Source organism: Salmo salar, chromosome 12, assembly GCF_965601325.2.
Source record: "Salmo salar chromosome 12, fSalSal1, whole genome shotgun sequence".
Taxonomy (NCBI): domain Eukaryota; kingdom Metazoa; phylum Chordata; class Actinopteri; order Salmoniformes; family Salmonidae; genus Salmo; species Salmo salar.
Genome location: NC_138302.1, coordinates 75,401,069 through 75,416,241, shown reverse-complemented (window position 1 = coordinate 75,416,241; position 15,173 = coordinate 75,401,069). Strand labels below are relative to the sequence as shown.

At 42.2% G+C, this 15,173-nt stretch overlaps 1 protein-coding gene across 1 annotated transcript in view; it reads right to left on the bottom strand.

Moving 5' to 3' along the window:
- Positions 1-76: 76 nt before the first annotated feature.
- Positions 77-15,173, bottom strand: part of LOC106565907 (4'-phosphopantetheine phosphatase) — a 30,208-nt gene continuing 15,111 nt past the window's right edge. Inside the window, exons 6-19 of the mRNA XM_014133593.3 lie at positions 10,411-10,564; positions 9,630-9,811; positions 9,048-9,129; positions 8,788-8,888; positions 7,708-7,863; positions 7,471-7,583; positions 7,178-7,265; positions 6,769-6,920; positions 6,553-6,608; positions 6,388-6,437; positions 6,082-6,186; positions 5,813-5,913; positions 5,648-5,716; positions 77-1,600 (exon numbers count right to left, since the gene is read on the bottom strand). Of these exons, the coding sequence (XP_013989068.1) occupies positions 1,345-1,600; positions 5,648-5,716; positions 5,813-5,913; positions 6,082-6,186; positions 6,388-6,437; positions 6,553-6,608; positions 6,769-6,920; positions 7,178-7,265; positions 7,471-7,583; positions 7,708-7,863; positions 8,788-8,888; positions 9,048-9,129; positions 9,630-9,811; positions 10,411-10,564 (1,665 nt within the window). The 3' untranslated portion in view covers positions 77-1,344. The remainder of the gene's footprint in view (positions 1,601-5,647; positions 5,717-5,812; positions 5,914-6,081; positions 6,187-6,387; positions 6,438-6,552; positions 6,609-6,768; positions 6,921-7,177; positions 7,266-7,470; positions 7,584-7,707; positions 7,864-8,787; positions 8,889-9,047; positions 9,130-9,629; positions 9,812-10,410; positions 10,565-15,173) is intronic.

The window sequence follows — 15,173 nt, the reverse complement described above, 5'->3', positions numbered from 1 at the left end:
TTATCCACTCCTCTCAACTCCCTAAAATTCCATAAGTACCGCCCTCCAAAATCAAGAAACACAAAGAGAAATTGCATTACTTTAAAATAAATTCACATTTAATTACAAGTGATTGTAAAGAGAACAATAATTTCCCTAAATGTCTGTGCATCATGAACTTAAGTAATGCAAATGAATTATATTTACACATGTATTTACAAATGATAATACACAATATCAATCCACAGGTTAAGCAAATAAAGTCATGGAAACATTTGGACAGCAACACCTCAACCCAAACAAACTCCTTGAATTTACAAAGGCTGCCAACAATGTTATTGATAAAAAGATAGCTTAAAAATTTGCTATAAAATTACCTTAAATACACTTTTTTGATTGACAACTCTCAGAACATCCAATGAATAACAAAATATCCGTATCATTAATTTGGTTGTTAGGAGCTCATGTTCACATGAAAATACTGCCACATTCTGTAATTACACTTTTTAACCCCTCAATAAAGTGCCAAAAATTCCCTGCAACATTTTAGCTTCTCAGGCAATGACAGTCACAAAGTGAATAATCTCAATTGACCTAGCGGCAGTGATGAAAGGAGGCAAATCTTGAGATTCAAAAGGAAGACAGAACAGAAACCCATAGAAAAGCCACTTTCATGTAGCCTCCTGGTAACAAACATCCATGTTTCTCCTGCAATAGAAATTAAACCAGGTTGTTTGCATTTTGGACGAGCTATGCTTTTTAATCACTCCCACCTCAAGGCACATCTACCATATATTTGTGAAGCGTCACCACAGATTGCTATAATTACCCTGGTAGCACAGCACTCGCAAAGCATCTCTTCACCACTGAAAGGGGCACCTTGTTGTCATGGTAACCATTGGGATGCTGTGAGTAAACAGCAGGGTACTAATAACCTGTCTATAAATGCAGTTAGAAGAGGATCTCACTTGCATTAACAGTCAATCTGCAAAGAGGACACATCTACCACTGACAACTTTATCTGTTCTGATACCATAACTAGAATTTTGGCAGTGATCTGCAAGAACACAATATGGTGCAAAGTATGGTTGTATATTCAAAAAAGGAAGACATTTAAACATTGAGGTTACTAAGCGATGTTATACTCTACCCTGTTTTGACATCCTTGCTAAAATAGGCTGCCAAGTTTTCAAATCATTCCAAACGCACTGAAATTGATCTTATAAAAACTCCTCCCAGGACAAACAGCATATAAATCATGAGTGGGTGAAATCAACCCGATTACAGCTAGCTGGACCTCTCCAACTAGTACCTGAAACAGTTCCACCTGTCCCATAATCAGACTTGAAAAGGAGAGTGATGAGATCATGAAGGCATCACTGGAACATGATCCAGGGCGGTGGGTTTTTTGTCTGGTGGCACCTCGTACTTGAAGACCACACTGAAGAGCTTGCCTCCCAGTCGGTCAGCCAGCCAGGAGTTCTTGATGACTGCCATCTTGAGGCTCTCGCAGCTCAACAAGGCATAGTAGTTGGTGTGGATGGCCCGGCCCATGCCCTCGATGATCACCAGGTCTGTGTGGCGTTCCCGCACAACCCCAGCCAACACCTTGTCCAAACGGCTGAGGTGGGGAGAGAAATTGTCATATTTACAGGAATAACCTTAAACATGTATATTAGAAGAAATTACTTAGTAACTATACTGAACAAAAATACACATGTAACATCCAACAATTTCAAAGATTTTACTGAGTTACAGTTCATTTAAGGAAATCAGTCAATTGAAATACATTCATTAGACCCTAATCTATGGATTTCACATGACTGGGAATACAGATATGCATCTATTGGCTACAAACACCTTAAAAAAAAAAAGGTAGGGGTGTGAATCAGAAAACCAGTCAGTATCTGGTGTGAACACCATTTCCCTCATGCAGCGCGAAATCTCCTTTGCTTAGAGTTGATCAGGCTGTTGATTGTGGCCTGCTGTCCAACTCCTCTTCAATGGCTGTGCGAAGTTGCTGGATATAGGAGGGAACTGGAACGCGCTGTCATACACGTCAATCCAAAGCATCCCAAACATGCTCAATAGGTGACATGTCTGGTGAGTATGCAATCCATGGAAAAAACGTGGACATTTTCAGCTTCTGGAATTGTGTAAGGATCCTTGCGACATGGGGCAGTGCATTATCATGCTGAAACATTTATGACGACATGACAATAGCAGGATCTCGTCACGAAATCTCTGCATTCAAACCGGAATCGATAAAATGCAATTGTGTTTGTTGTCCGTAGCTTATGCCTGCCCATACCATAAGAACTGGTACATTATTGATACTGACCCACAATTGAAAACCACTTTTAAAAATCCCCCACATATGGTTTTTAAAAGACCCCCAAACGTGAGAGATAGTGATTAAATCTGATTACCCACCAGAGAAAATAAACCTTTTTGGACAAGGTTCCAGAGGGTAATTACAAATGTGGCCGATGTGCTCAATGTAGCTTTACGTACAAAGGCAACTCATTTACCCACCCTCGTACAGGACAAATACATACGATCAAGGGCCTGTTAACCTGCATGTCCAACAATGTTATTTACATGTTGAAAATGTCCTTGTGGTCTGTCTTACACGGATCAGTGAGCACTGCAGCAATATACGGACGTGAGAAAAAAAATCTGGTTGCTGATCATTTTGTACAAGCTGGACATCCTATTAGTTCTCTGAGATACATTGGAATAGAAATGGTCAAGATGTCACACAGGGGAGGGGACATTGAGAGGAAACTTCTTTATGAAGAGTTTGACTTGAAACCATTTTTATAGTTTCAATGTCTAAATAGTTTTTTTTTAATCCTAATTGAATATTGTATGTATATTACTGTAAATATTGATCACATTCCCTGTGTATGATCACATATTTTGATCCATTGAATGTTAATATATGAAACTACGTAACAAATATAAAAATAATTACCTCCTATTTCAGGAAGTGATGTCACTGAGTACTGCCCCTATATATAGGACCTTTCACCCCCACCTGGGATATGGATGTCTGATGTAGAGGTCGACCGATTACTGGAGGACCCCCCCCCAAAAAAGCTGATACCGATTAATCGGCCGGGGTTTTTTTTTGTGTGTAATAATGACAATTACAACAATACTGAATGAACACTTATTTTAACTTAATATAATACATCAATAAAATGAATTTAGCCTCAAATAAATAATGAAACATGTTCAATTTGGTTTAAATAATGCAAAAACAAAGTGTTGGAGAAGAAAGTAAAAGTGCAATACGTACCATGTAAAAAAGCTAACGTTTAAGTTCCTTGCTCAGAACATGAACATATGAAAGCTGGTGGTTCCTTTTAACATGAGTCTTCAATATTCCCAGGTAAGAAGTTTTAGGTTGTAGTAATTATAGGACTATTTCTCTCTATTCAATTTGTATTTCATATACCTTTGACTATTGGATGTTCTTATAGGCACTTTAGTATTGCCAGTGTAACAGTATAGCTTCCATCCCTCTCCTCGCCCCTACCTGGGCTCAAACCAGGAACACATCGACAACAGCCACCCTTGAAGCATCGTTACCCATCGCTCCACAAAAGCCGCGGCCCTTGCAGAGCAAGGGGAACAACTACTCCAAGTCTCAGAGCGAGTGACATCACCGATTGAAACGCTCTTAGTGCGCACCCCGCTAACTAACTAGCCATTTCACATCGGTTACACCAGCATAATCTCGGGAGTTGATAGGCTTGAAGTCATAAACAGCTCAATGCTTGAAGAATTGCGAAGAGCTGCTGGCAAACGCACGAAAGTGCTGTTTGAATGAATGCTTACGAGCCTGCTGCTGCCTACCATCCCTCAGTCAGACTGCTCTATCAAATCATAGACTTAATTATAACATAATAACACACAGAAATACGAGCCTTTGGTCATTAATATGGTCGAATCCGGAGACTATCATTTCGAAAACAAAACGTTTATTGTTTCAGTGAAATACGGAACCGTTCCGTATTTTATCTAACGGGTGGCATCCCTAAGTCTAAATATTGCTGTTACATTGTACAACCTTCAATGTTATGTCATAATCATGTACAATTCTGGCAAATTAATTACGGTCTTTGTTAGGAATAAATGGACTTCACACAGTTCGCAACGAGCCAGGCGGCCCAAACTGCTGCATATACCCTGACTGCTTGCACGGAATGCAAGAGAAATGACACAATTTCCCTAAATATAAGAAATTCATGTTAGCAGGCAATATTAAGTGAATATGCAGGTTTAAAAATATATACTTGTGTATTGATTTTAAAGAAAGGCATTGATGTTTATGGTTAGGTGCAACGACAGTGCTAAATCATCACCCATTTGGCGAAGTAGGCTGTGATTCGATGAGAAATTAACAGGCACCGCATCGATTATATGCAACGCAGGACACGTTAGATAAACTAGTAATATCGTCAACCATGTGTAGATAACTAGTGATTATGTTAAGATTGATTGTTTTTTATAAGTTTAATGCTAGCTAGCAACTTACCTTGGCTTCTTGCTGCCCTCGTGTAACAGGTAGTCAGCCTGCCACGCAGGCTCCACGTGGAGTGCAATGTAAGGCAGGTGGTTAGAGAGTTGGACTAACAAGGTAAAAATCTGTCGTTCTGCCCCCGAACAAAGGCAGTTAACCCACCGTTCGTTCCTAGGCCGTCATTGAAAATAAGAATGTGTTCTTAACTGACTTGCCTAGTTAAATAAAGGTGTACATTTGTTTTTTTTATAAAAAAAAAATAAAAAACAGCCAAATCGGTGCCCAAAAATACCGATTTCCGATTATGAAAACTTGAAATCAGCCCTAATTAATCGGCCCTAATTAATCGGCCATTCCGATTAATCGGTCGACCTCTAGTCTGATGAAGATCTAAGGGTCGAAACGTTGTTAATAAATACCACCTGGAAGCATGAGCAGCAGTGTGCGGCGTTTTCCTTTCTGGTTTCCATGAGTTTGCCTACAACTCCAGCACCTGCGGAAGTACCTGGATGTGCGCATGTTCTTCAGCTTTGGTACATGCCCATACCATAACCCCACCGCAACCATTGGGCACTCTGTTCATAATGTCGACATCAGCAAACCACTCACCCACACAACGCCATACACACTGTCTGCCATATGCCCGGTATTCTTGAAACCGGGATACATCTGTGAAGAGCACACTTCTCCAGTGGCAATCGTAGTTGAGCCTTTGCCCACTGAAGTAGGTACCAACGCTGAAACTGGAGTCAGGTCAAGACCCTGGTGAGGACAACGAGCACTCAGATGAGCTTCTCTGAGACGGTTTCTGACAGTCTGTGCAGAAATTGTTCGGCTGTGCAAACTCAGTTTCATCAGCTGTCTGGGTGGCTTGTCTCAGACAGTCCCGCAGGGGAAGAAGCCGTATGTGGAGGTCTATGCTGGCGTAGTTACATGTGGTCTGCGGTTGTGAGGCCGGTTGGACGTCCTGCCAAATTCTCTAAAACGACGTTGAAGGTGGCTTATGGTACAGAAATTAACATTCAATTCTCTGGCAACAGCTCTGGTGGACATTCCTGCAGTAAGGTTGTTTTTAAACATAGTTAACACAGGTATGTAACGTTGAAATAGAATTCATACATACGAAATAAAACAAACCTTAAGTCTAAGCACGGAGAGCTGGAGCCACTCTGGACTAGCGTCAACCTGTCCTCCTTCACGGCAGACCTGAAAAACAAATTAAAGGACATTGAAATGGTGGGAAAGGACCACTGGATCCATAATCCAGTCACAAATGCAGTGCTAAAAGACTTAAATGCTCACTGTATGACTGGATCCATTGCAGCTATTCGTTCAGTCAAGATCTGCAGCTCATTGTTTGTCACATCATTCAGAGCTGGGCTTGAGTTGCTGGCAAGGACTACCTGGAAAACAGCAAATGCAGGGTGTCAAAGTCCCAAAAATATCATAAAGTGGAAAAAAGTAAATCTTGCTTCGGTCACCTTGTTTTATTAAACCCAGTGTGTATTTGAAGGGGTGGTGAAGGTGACAGTGTTTCAAGATATTAGGGGGTGGACAGTGTGGTTCCTTACCTCTGTTCCCCTGCAGAGAAGCTCTCTGACAAATGGGAAGACTCCCAGTATGATGTCTATTCCACTATTATCTACGAAAAATAATGCACACTTATGAGGTGGGCCCTGCAAAAGAAAGCCAGCAGGCATGGTATTCAATTACTGTTCCACAGCATCAAGTCATTCACATCTTTGGGACAAATCCTAAATTGAGATCCAGGCACAGAACTTCTGTGGAGCTTAAGTTAGGATGTGGCCCATAACAAGAATACAGCTAATATAATCAAAATTTAAACACTAACTTCAGGAAACAGTGTAAATCCTTACCTTCAGTCTTTCGAGCCATTGGTCATAGGTGTCGACAAGCCACGGCCTCTCTATGGAGAAAACAGGACTGTCATTATGTAGCCTAAATAGGTTACAGCAGCAATATAAAATGCAGGATCCATTTAAATATCCAAATGTTTTCCCAGTCAACAAGGGCTTTCATACCTTCCAATTGCCGTTTCGCCTGTTCAAAGCCAAACTCCGGATCAGACTCCAGAACACTAAGTGAAAACGTGAGCGACAGTCTTTGTTCATCCAAAATTGCCATATAATTCTCAAGAATATACACACACATACACACATACATACATAATAGACAGAATTTGTCATAATAATCCTACATAGTCCCAAATTAAGGAGTGCAGACTCATTAAGACTCACTCTGAAACAGCCTTGGCTCCCCAGTCAAAGACATTCCCAGCCAGGAGGCCCCTGACCAGGGCAAACTGCCTCTGCTCCCAGCTCAGCTCCTCCAGGGACTTGACTGCCTTCTGGAAGTACTTGAGGGCCATGTCATTCTCCCTCTGCTTGATCTGTGGAAGATGAAGACAAAACTGAAACACAGAAGCCTCCTCCCACTTCTCACAGCTAATCTACCACATTAGCAAATCATATAATGACAGACACTAATCAAGGCAAGTGGACATGAAATTACATTAAAATGCACCCAAGACCACACGTGTAAGCTTCATCATTAGATGACCAGAAAAAGAGAAGCACTGGAGCATGTATTGGGAACCGTGAACAGAGAAAAAGAGTGCTATAGAAGAGCTATAGAATCCAGTCAAACCTTCGAGTAGGGGTCAGGGAAGTTGAACTCGTTTAAACAGTGTTCTCTTGTGTCTAAAAGACTTCTGACAGTGAGGGATCCATAAGCACTACAGGTGAGAAGAGAAGTACTCTACATTAGCAGACAGAAAGACAAACAGATTGCACAGGAAACAGTGAGACTTCATGTACAAGAGTCAATCTCATCCACTACTTGGGAGGCCTTCAGAGATATGCATCTACATAAATGATCAAGAAACAGCTCTGGTAGTCCAACAGCCTTTAAAAAGGATCTGCAGCTGTGGCTCCCCTTACAAAGGCTGGTGGCGGAGGGTCTGCAGCTTGTGCAGGTACTTGTGCCGGAACTTCTCCGCTCGTTCAGCAGCCTCTGGAAGATCAGGCTGGCTGGCCACAGCTCTTTTTACCACCTGTCCAAAGCACATCACCCAGATCGGCAATTTTAAAAGCAACCAGGTTGAGGACTCGCTGTGTCAACAAATGCAATGTGTGTGTATTGATGAATAGACCAGTAGAAGATGCTCTGCCTCTTACCCCATCCAGGGCCTCCTCAAAGCAGTAGAGCCAGTACTCCCGTGCAAGGGCATCCTCTGAGAGGTCCACTGTGTCTGGGATGTAGGAGGACGGGTCCTGCAGCAGGGGCAGGTTCACGAGCTGCCTCTCCAGACGATCCATCTCCAACATGTCAAACTGGAGCCGGACAAGAGACACACTAAGCACTGCACATAGTGCTGGGCTAATGCACTCAAAGTGAAACCAAAACGACTCGACTCCTTCAAACGTCACAAGAAATGCCAATATAACCGTTTTCAATACACCACCTAGTGGTCAGTGAGCTGACAATAGCATGTGTCAAGCTCCATATCACTCATGGACAAGTACACTGTTAGTGCAGTCGACACACACATCAAAGTATCAAAGATTAGATGTACCCTATACGGACTCCTCACACCAGTCAGTGCCTTGAGTATGCTTTTAAGTTCAATGTCTAAGGTGAACAGACCTGATTACTATTCTCCAGTGTCACAGGTGACTTTAAGGTTGGTTATAACACAATTCAAAACAGTGACTACTAAAAGCAACACTTCAAACGCTGTTAAACAATGCAATGTGAAAGGAAAAGGCTGGCATTTGGCAGTTAATGCAACAATTGTCTCTCTGAAACCTTATTTAACCCAATGTGAATGTTAGGGCAGGTGTAGAGCTACAAAGCCAGAAGCAAGAGGAAATATTTAGCCCTAATCAAACCACTACACACAGAGCATGGGGAAGTACTTACAGGAAACTGAGGAAAGAGTTACAGTAGGTAAACAGATGTAAGATATGGTGGATATGAAGAGAAGAGATGAAAACAATCAAATGTTAGATGAAATTATCAATGAAGATTGTCGTCACACCAGGCCTGTGGATTTTAAAAAGGACAGCGGTGGTGACATTTCCACAGAAAATATCAAATCTACAATTATCTCAGAAATCAGATAAAAGGGTGGTGGGGGGGAATTGCTAAAATGGTTAATGAAATGTCACCAAAATTAAATGGCAACAAGTGGGTTATGAGCACACCCTAGTGGTCCAAAGCTGACCTTAAGGTATTTTCTTCTCCAAAGGACTTACTGTTCCACTGCGTGCACGTTGCATGGGGTTCAGGTCTGGAGAGGTACTCATCAGGCCAGAGCTCCCAGCATAGTTCTCCCCCCAACTGTACTGGTTAGGATCTAGATAAAGTGACAATTATAATAACAGTGAAAACGACTCAAAAGAAAGAACTTCTCATCAACAGGAAAATGCACACCAAACCAAGAGTGTAATAAGGCATGACTGCCAGTGCCACTATCTGTCATGAAGAAATTCCATAGAGGAAAACATCGACTTACTGTCTTCCTCTGCTCCCTTGAGAAAGGCACCAATAGTCCCCAGATAGCCTTCATGTCTCAGGAACAGCGCCTGGACTTCACCCTGCAAAAAATTTTTAAAAATAATAATAGATACATACACATACATACACACACAGTCAGAAGGAACCATTTCTAACTCTCATTACACTTGCAGATTGTATTATGTAAAAGTAGCCTATGGGGACAATATAATCAAACTTGTCATATCAATGTTTTAGTTTTTTCTAACTGCCCACACAAATGTCTCTGAAAATGTAAACAATTTACCTGTGAGGTGACTGGAGTCTACCTGCTGTGTAACAGAACCCAAAGATATTCTGAATACATTGAATTCAGAAAAAAGGGTACATTTCCATGCTACTGTGTAAATACAGCAGGGCAGATTTGATTGCTGGTTTTCAAGCTCTGAACCAGGCCCAAGGGACATATCCCTGATTTTAGTCAGCTGACATCAAATCAAGCTCTTTCAGGGCTAAATCTAGAGCTTAATCAAACGTACCTGAAAGCAAAACCTGGATTGAGAAAGAAATGCTTGTTTAGGCGGTACATTGGGGGGCTTGCCTTGGTGAAGAAGTTGATACTGTAAGTGATGGTGTGCATAGTGACAGGGTGTCCTCGGATGAAGAAACCCCCAAAGTAGACCCTGGTCAAGTTGTGGAGCCGGGCATAGAGGCATGCCAGCTGCCCAATGTCATTGCTGATCATATGGAGCAGGCTCTTAGCCATATCTTCTTTAGAGAACTCTAATTCAGGAGGAAACAAAAGTAAAAGTATGTCAACATACAGCCAAGTGAAGATCCAGAAACATGAAGTCACTCTAGACAACAAGCCAAGGTCCCATTGAAGTAAGTACAGTGTTGGTTTAAGTATTGACCGTTTGTGTCAGGTATTATTGGCATTATATTAAAAACATTATCTAATAGAGTGAGTGAATGAATTGCTTGCTTTGCCTCCATGGCTGTCTGCCTCGTCTATTTCTCAACAGTAACCACACAGCCTAGAGGGGACAAGGCCACAGTAACTGGGTAAGAAGTCATCAATCTGTTAGTGCTAAACAGGAATTTAAGCTACATTACAGTATATGGCAGTGGAGGCTGGTGTGAGGAGCTATAGGAGGACGGGATCATTGTAATGGCTGGAATGGAATTTAATAAATGGAACGTATCAAACATATGTTAACTCCATTCCATTTCATCCATTACAGCAATTACAATGAGCCTGTCCTCCTATAGGTCCTCCCACCAGCTTCCACAGGTAGACTGCATGCCAGGGAGTCCGCTCCTGAAGACAGGTTTTGGGGCAAAAGAATAAACGTACTGCAAGGGCTCTGTTCTCACTTTACCTTTGTCAGCAGTAGCAGATTTTCCAAAGCTGCTTGCGATAAGGTCCCCAGTCAAGCCCAAGGACCCATAAGATCCCCCGTAGATGTCTTTGACAAGCATGTCAACACTTGTGTGCTGCCCCTTCGAAGCCAACTGAAGTAGTTCATCAAATCTCTAGGAGGTGAGAGCAGAAGGACATGGGAGTACAGTAGTTTTAAAAAGAGCACTTTAACCCAGATAGCCAAGCTATTTTGTAACATCCATGTTTTTTTCTGGGTCAAAAATGGGGCTTAGGTGGTTGGCGTGGCCATTGGTGCAGTTGCCAACTGAAAGTTTAAGAGGACCTCCTGTTGGCACAATCACTGACATGAACCCTGCAAAATAAATACTTGCGCGCACACACCTGATTAGCTGACCAAAGCCAATTAAATATTTTTTTTTCTACGCAAGATTGTATGTACAGTGCATTCGGAAAGTATTCAGACCACTTGACTTTTTCCACATTGTTACGTTACAGTTACTTTGCATTTCTAAAATGGATTAAATGAATTTTTCCTCATCAACCTACACACAATACCCCATAACGACAAAGCGAAAAAAGTATTTTGAAATGTTTGCAAATTTACAGTGAGGGGAAAAAAGTATTTAATCCCCTGCTGATTTTGTACGTTTGCCCACTGACAAAGAAATGATCAGTCTATAATTTTAATGGTAGGTTTATTTGAACAGTGAGAGAGAGAACATAAAAATCCCCAAAATGCATGTCAAAAATGTTATAAATTGATTTGCATTTTAATGAGGGAAATAAGTATTTGACCCACTCTCAATCAGAAACATTTCTGGCTCCCAGGTGTCTTTTATACAGGTAACGAGCTGAGATTAGGAGCGCACTCTTAAAGGGAGTGCTCCTAATCTCAGTTTGTTACCTGTATAAAAGACACCTGTCCACAGAAGCAATCAATCAGATTCCAAACTCTCCACCATGGCCAAGACCAAAGAGCTCTCCAAGGATGTCAGGGACAAGATTGTAGACCTACACAAGGCTGGAATGGGCTACAAGACCATCGCCAAGCAGCTTGGTGAGAAGGTGAAAACAGTTGGTGCGATTATTCGCAAATGGAAGAAAGACAAAAGAACTGTCACTCTCCCTCGGCCTGGGGCTCCATGCAAGACCTCACCTCGTGGAGTTGCAATGATCATGAGAACGGTGAGGAATCAGCCCAGAACTACACGGGAGGATCTTGTCAATGATCTCAAGGCAGCTGGGACCATAGTCACCAAGAAAACAATTGGTAACACACTACGCCGTGAAGGACTGAAATCCTGCAGCGCCCGCAAGGTCCCCCTGCTCAAGAAAGCACATATACATGCCCGTCTGAAGTTTGCCAATGAACATTTGGAAGATTCAGAGGACAACTGGGTGAAAGTGTTGTGGTCAGATGAGGCCAAAATGGAGCTCTTTCGCATCAACTCAACTCGCCATATTTGGAGGAGGAATGCTGCCTATGACCCCAAGAACACCATCCCCACTGTTAAACATGGGGGTGGAAACATGCTTTGGGGGTGTTTTTCTGCTAAGGGGACAGGACAACTTCACCGCATCAAAGGGATGATGGACGGGGCCATGTACCGTCAAATCTTGGGTGAGAACCTCCTTCCCTCAGCCCCTCAGCCAGGGCATTGAAAATGGGTCGTGGATGGGTATTCCAGCATGACAATAACCCAAAACACACAACCAAGGCAACAAAGGAGTGGCTCAAGAAGAATCACATTACGGTCCTGGAGTGGCCTAGCCAGTCTCCAGACCTTAATCCCATAGAAAATATGTGGAGGGAGCTGAAGGTTCGAGTTGCCAAACGTCAGCCTCAAAACCTTAATTACTTGGAGAAGATCTGCAAAGAGGAGTGGGACAAAATCCCTCCTAAGATGTGTGCAAACCTGGTGGCCAACTACAAGAAACATCTGACCTCTGATTGCCAACAAGGGTTTTGCCACCAAGTACTAAGTCATGTTTTGCAGAGGGGTCAAATACTTATTTCCCTCATTAAAATGCAAATCATTTTCTAACATTTTTTACATGGATTTTTCTGGATTTTTTTGTTATTCTGTCTCTCACTGTTCAAATAAACCTACCATTAATTATAGACTGATAATTTCTTTGTCAGTGGGCAAACGTACAAAATCATTAGGGGATCAAATACTTTTTCCACCTCTAAAATAAAATAAAAAATAATTACAGAAATATCTTATTTCCATAAGTATTCAGACCCTTTGCTATGAGACTCAATTTTGCTCAGATGCATCCTGTTTCCATTGATCATCCTTGAGAAGTTTTTACAACGTGATTGGATTCAACCTGTGGTAAATGAAATTGATTGAACATGATTTAGAAAGGCACACACCTGTCTATATAAGTTCCCACAGTTGACAGTGCATGTCAGAGCAAAAACCAAGCCATGAGGTCAAAGCAATTGACCGAAGAGCTCCGAGATAGGATTGTGTTGAGGCACAATCAACACAATCCTTCTGGGGAAGGGTACCAAAAAATGTCTGCAGCATTGAAGGTCCCCAAGAACACAGTGGCCTCCATCTATCTTAAATGGAAGAATTTTGGACCCACCAAGACTCTTCCTAGAGCTGGCCACCCAGACAAACTGAGCAATCAGGGGAGAAGGGCCATGGTCAGCGAGGTGTTCAAGAATCTGATGGTCGCTCCAGAGTTCCTCTGTGGAAATGGGAGAACCATCTCTGCAGCACTCCACCAATCAGGCCTTTATAGTAGAGTGGCAAGACGAAAGCCACTCCTCAGTAAAATGCATGACAGCCTGCTTGGAGTTTGCCAAAAGGCACCGAAAAGGATTCTCAGACCATGAGAAACAAGATTCTCTGGTCTGATGAAACCAAGATTGAACTGTTTGGCCTGAAAGCCAAGCGTCACGTCTGGAGGAAACCTGGGACCAGGTTGTTGGTGCCAGGTTGGGGATGTTTTTTAGCAGCAGGGAATGGGAGACTAGTCAGAATTGAAGCAAAGATGAACGAAGCAAAGTACAGAGAGATCCTTGATGAAAATCTGCTCAAGACCTCAGGCGGGGGCAAAGGTTCACCTTCCAACAGGACAACTACCCTAAGCACACAGCCAAGACAACGCAGGCATTGCTTCAGGACAAGTCTCTGAATGCCCTTAAGTGGCCCAACCAGAACCCAGACTTGAACCCTTATCGAATATCTCTGAAGAGACCTGAAAATAGCTGTGCAGCGACGCTCCCCATCCAACCTGACAGAGCTTGAGAGGATCTACAGAGAATAAATGGGAGAAACTCCCCAAATACAAGTGCCACGCTTGCAGTGTCATACCCAAGAAGACTCGAGGCTGTAATCACTGTCAAAAGTGTGTCAACAAAGTACTGAGTAAAGGGTCAAAATTAGAGGTCGACCGATTATGATTTTTCAACGCCGATACCGATTGGAGGACCAAAAAAGACGATACCGATTAATTTGCCGATTTTTTTTATTTATTTGTAATAGTGACAATTACAACAATACTGAATGAACACTTATTTTAACTTAATATAATACATCAATAAAATCAATTTAGCCTCAAATAAATAATGAAACATGTTCAATTTGGTTTAAATAATGCAAAAACAAAGTGTTGGAGAAGAACGTAAAAGTGCAATATGTGCCATGTAAGAAAGCTAACGTTTAAGTTCCTTGCTCAGAACATGGGAACATATGAAAGCTGGTGGTTCCTTTTAACATGAGTCTTCAATATTCCCAGGTAAGAAGTTTTAGGTTGTAGTTATTATAGGAATTATAGGACTATTTCTCTCTATTCGATTTGTATTTCATATACCTTTGACTATTGGATGTCCTTATAGGCACTTTAGTATTGCCAGTGTAACAGTAAAGCTTCCGTCCCTCTCCTCGCTCCTACCTGGGCTCGAACAAGGAACAATTCGACAACAGCCACCCTCGAAGCAGCGTTACCCATGTAGAGCAAAGGGAACAACCACTCCCATGTCTCAGAGCGAGTGACGTTTGAAACACTATTAGCGCGCACCCGCTAACTAGCTAGCCATTTCACATCGGTTACACCAGCCTAATCTTGGGAGTTGACAGGCTTGAAGTCATAAACAGCGCAATGCATTGCGAAGAGCTGCTGGCAAAACGCACGAAAGTGCTGTTTGAATGAATGCTTACAAGCCTGCTGGTGCCTATCACCGCTCAGTCAGACTGCTCCATCAAATCATAGACTTAATTATAATAAACACACAGAAATACGAGGCTTTGGTCATTAATATGGTCGAATCCGGAAACTCTAGAAGAAAAAGAAACGCACACCAATTAAGGCGAGGTGCTGGCTAGCGGAGTAGAAAACTTGAAAATAAGGGAGAGCCGCACACCGTAGGAGCTCAGATGCAAAAATGTAATGTCCAACGTTTCGACAGCCAAGCTGTCTTCCTCAGGGTATAATCACAAACACTGCGAGATGACTCGTTAATATAGTGTCAGAAGACACACAGGTGTCTGTAATCATGGCCAAGTGTGGCCTAATATCATTGGTTAACTCTGAAATACACTGCTCAAAAAAATAAAGGGAACACTTAAACAACACAATGTAACTCCAAGTCAATCACACTTCTGTGAAATCAAACTGTCCACTTAGGAAGCAACACTGACTGACAATAAATTTCACATGCTGTTGTGCAAATGGAATAGACAACAGGTGGAAATTATAGGCAATTAGCAAGACACCCCCAATAAAGGAGTGGTTCTGCAGGTG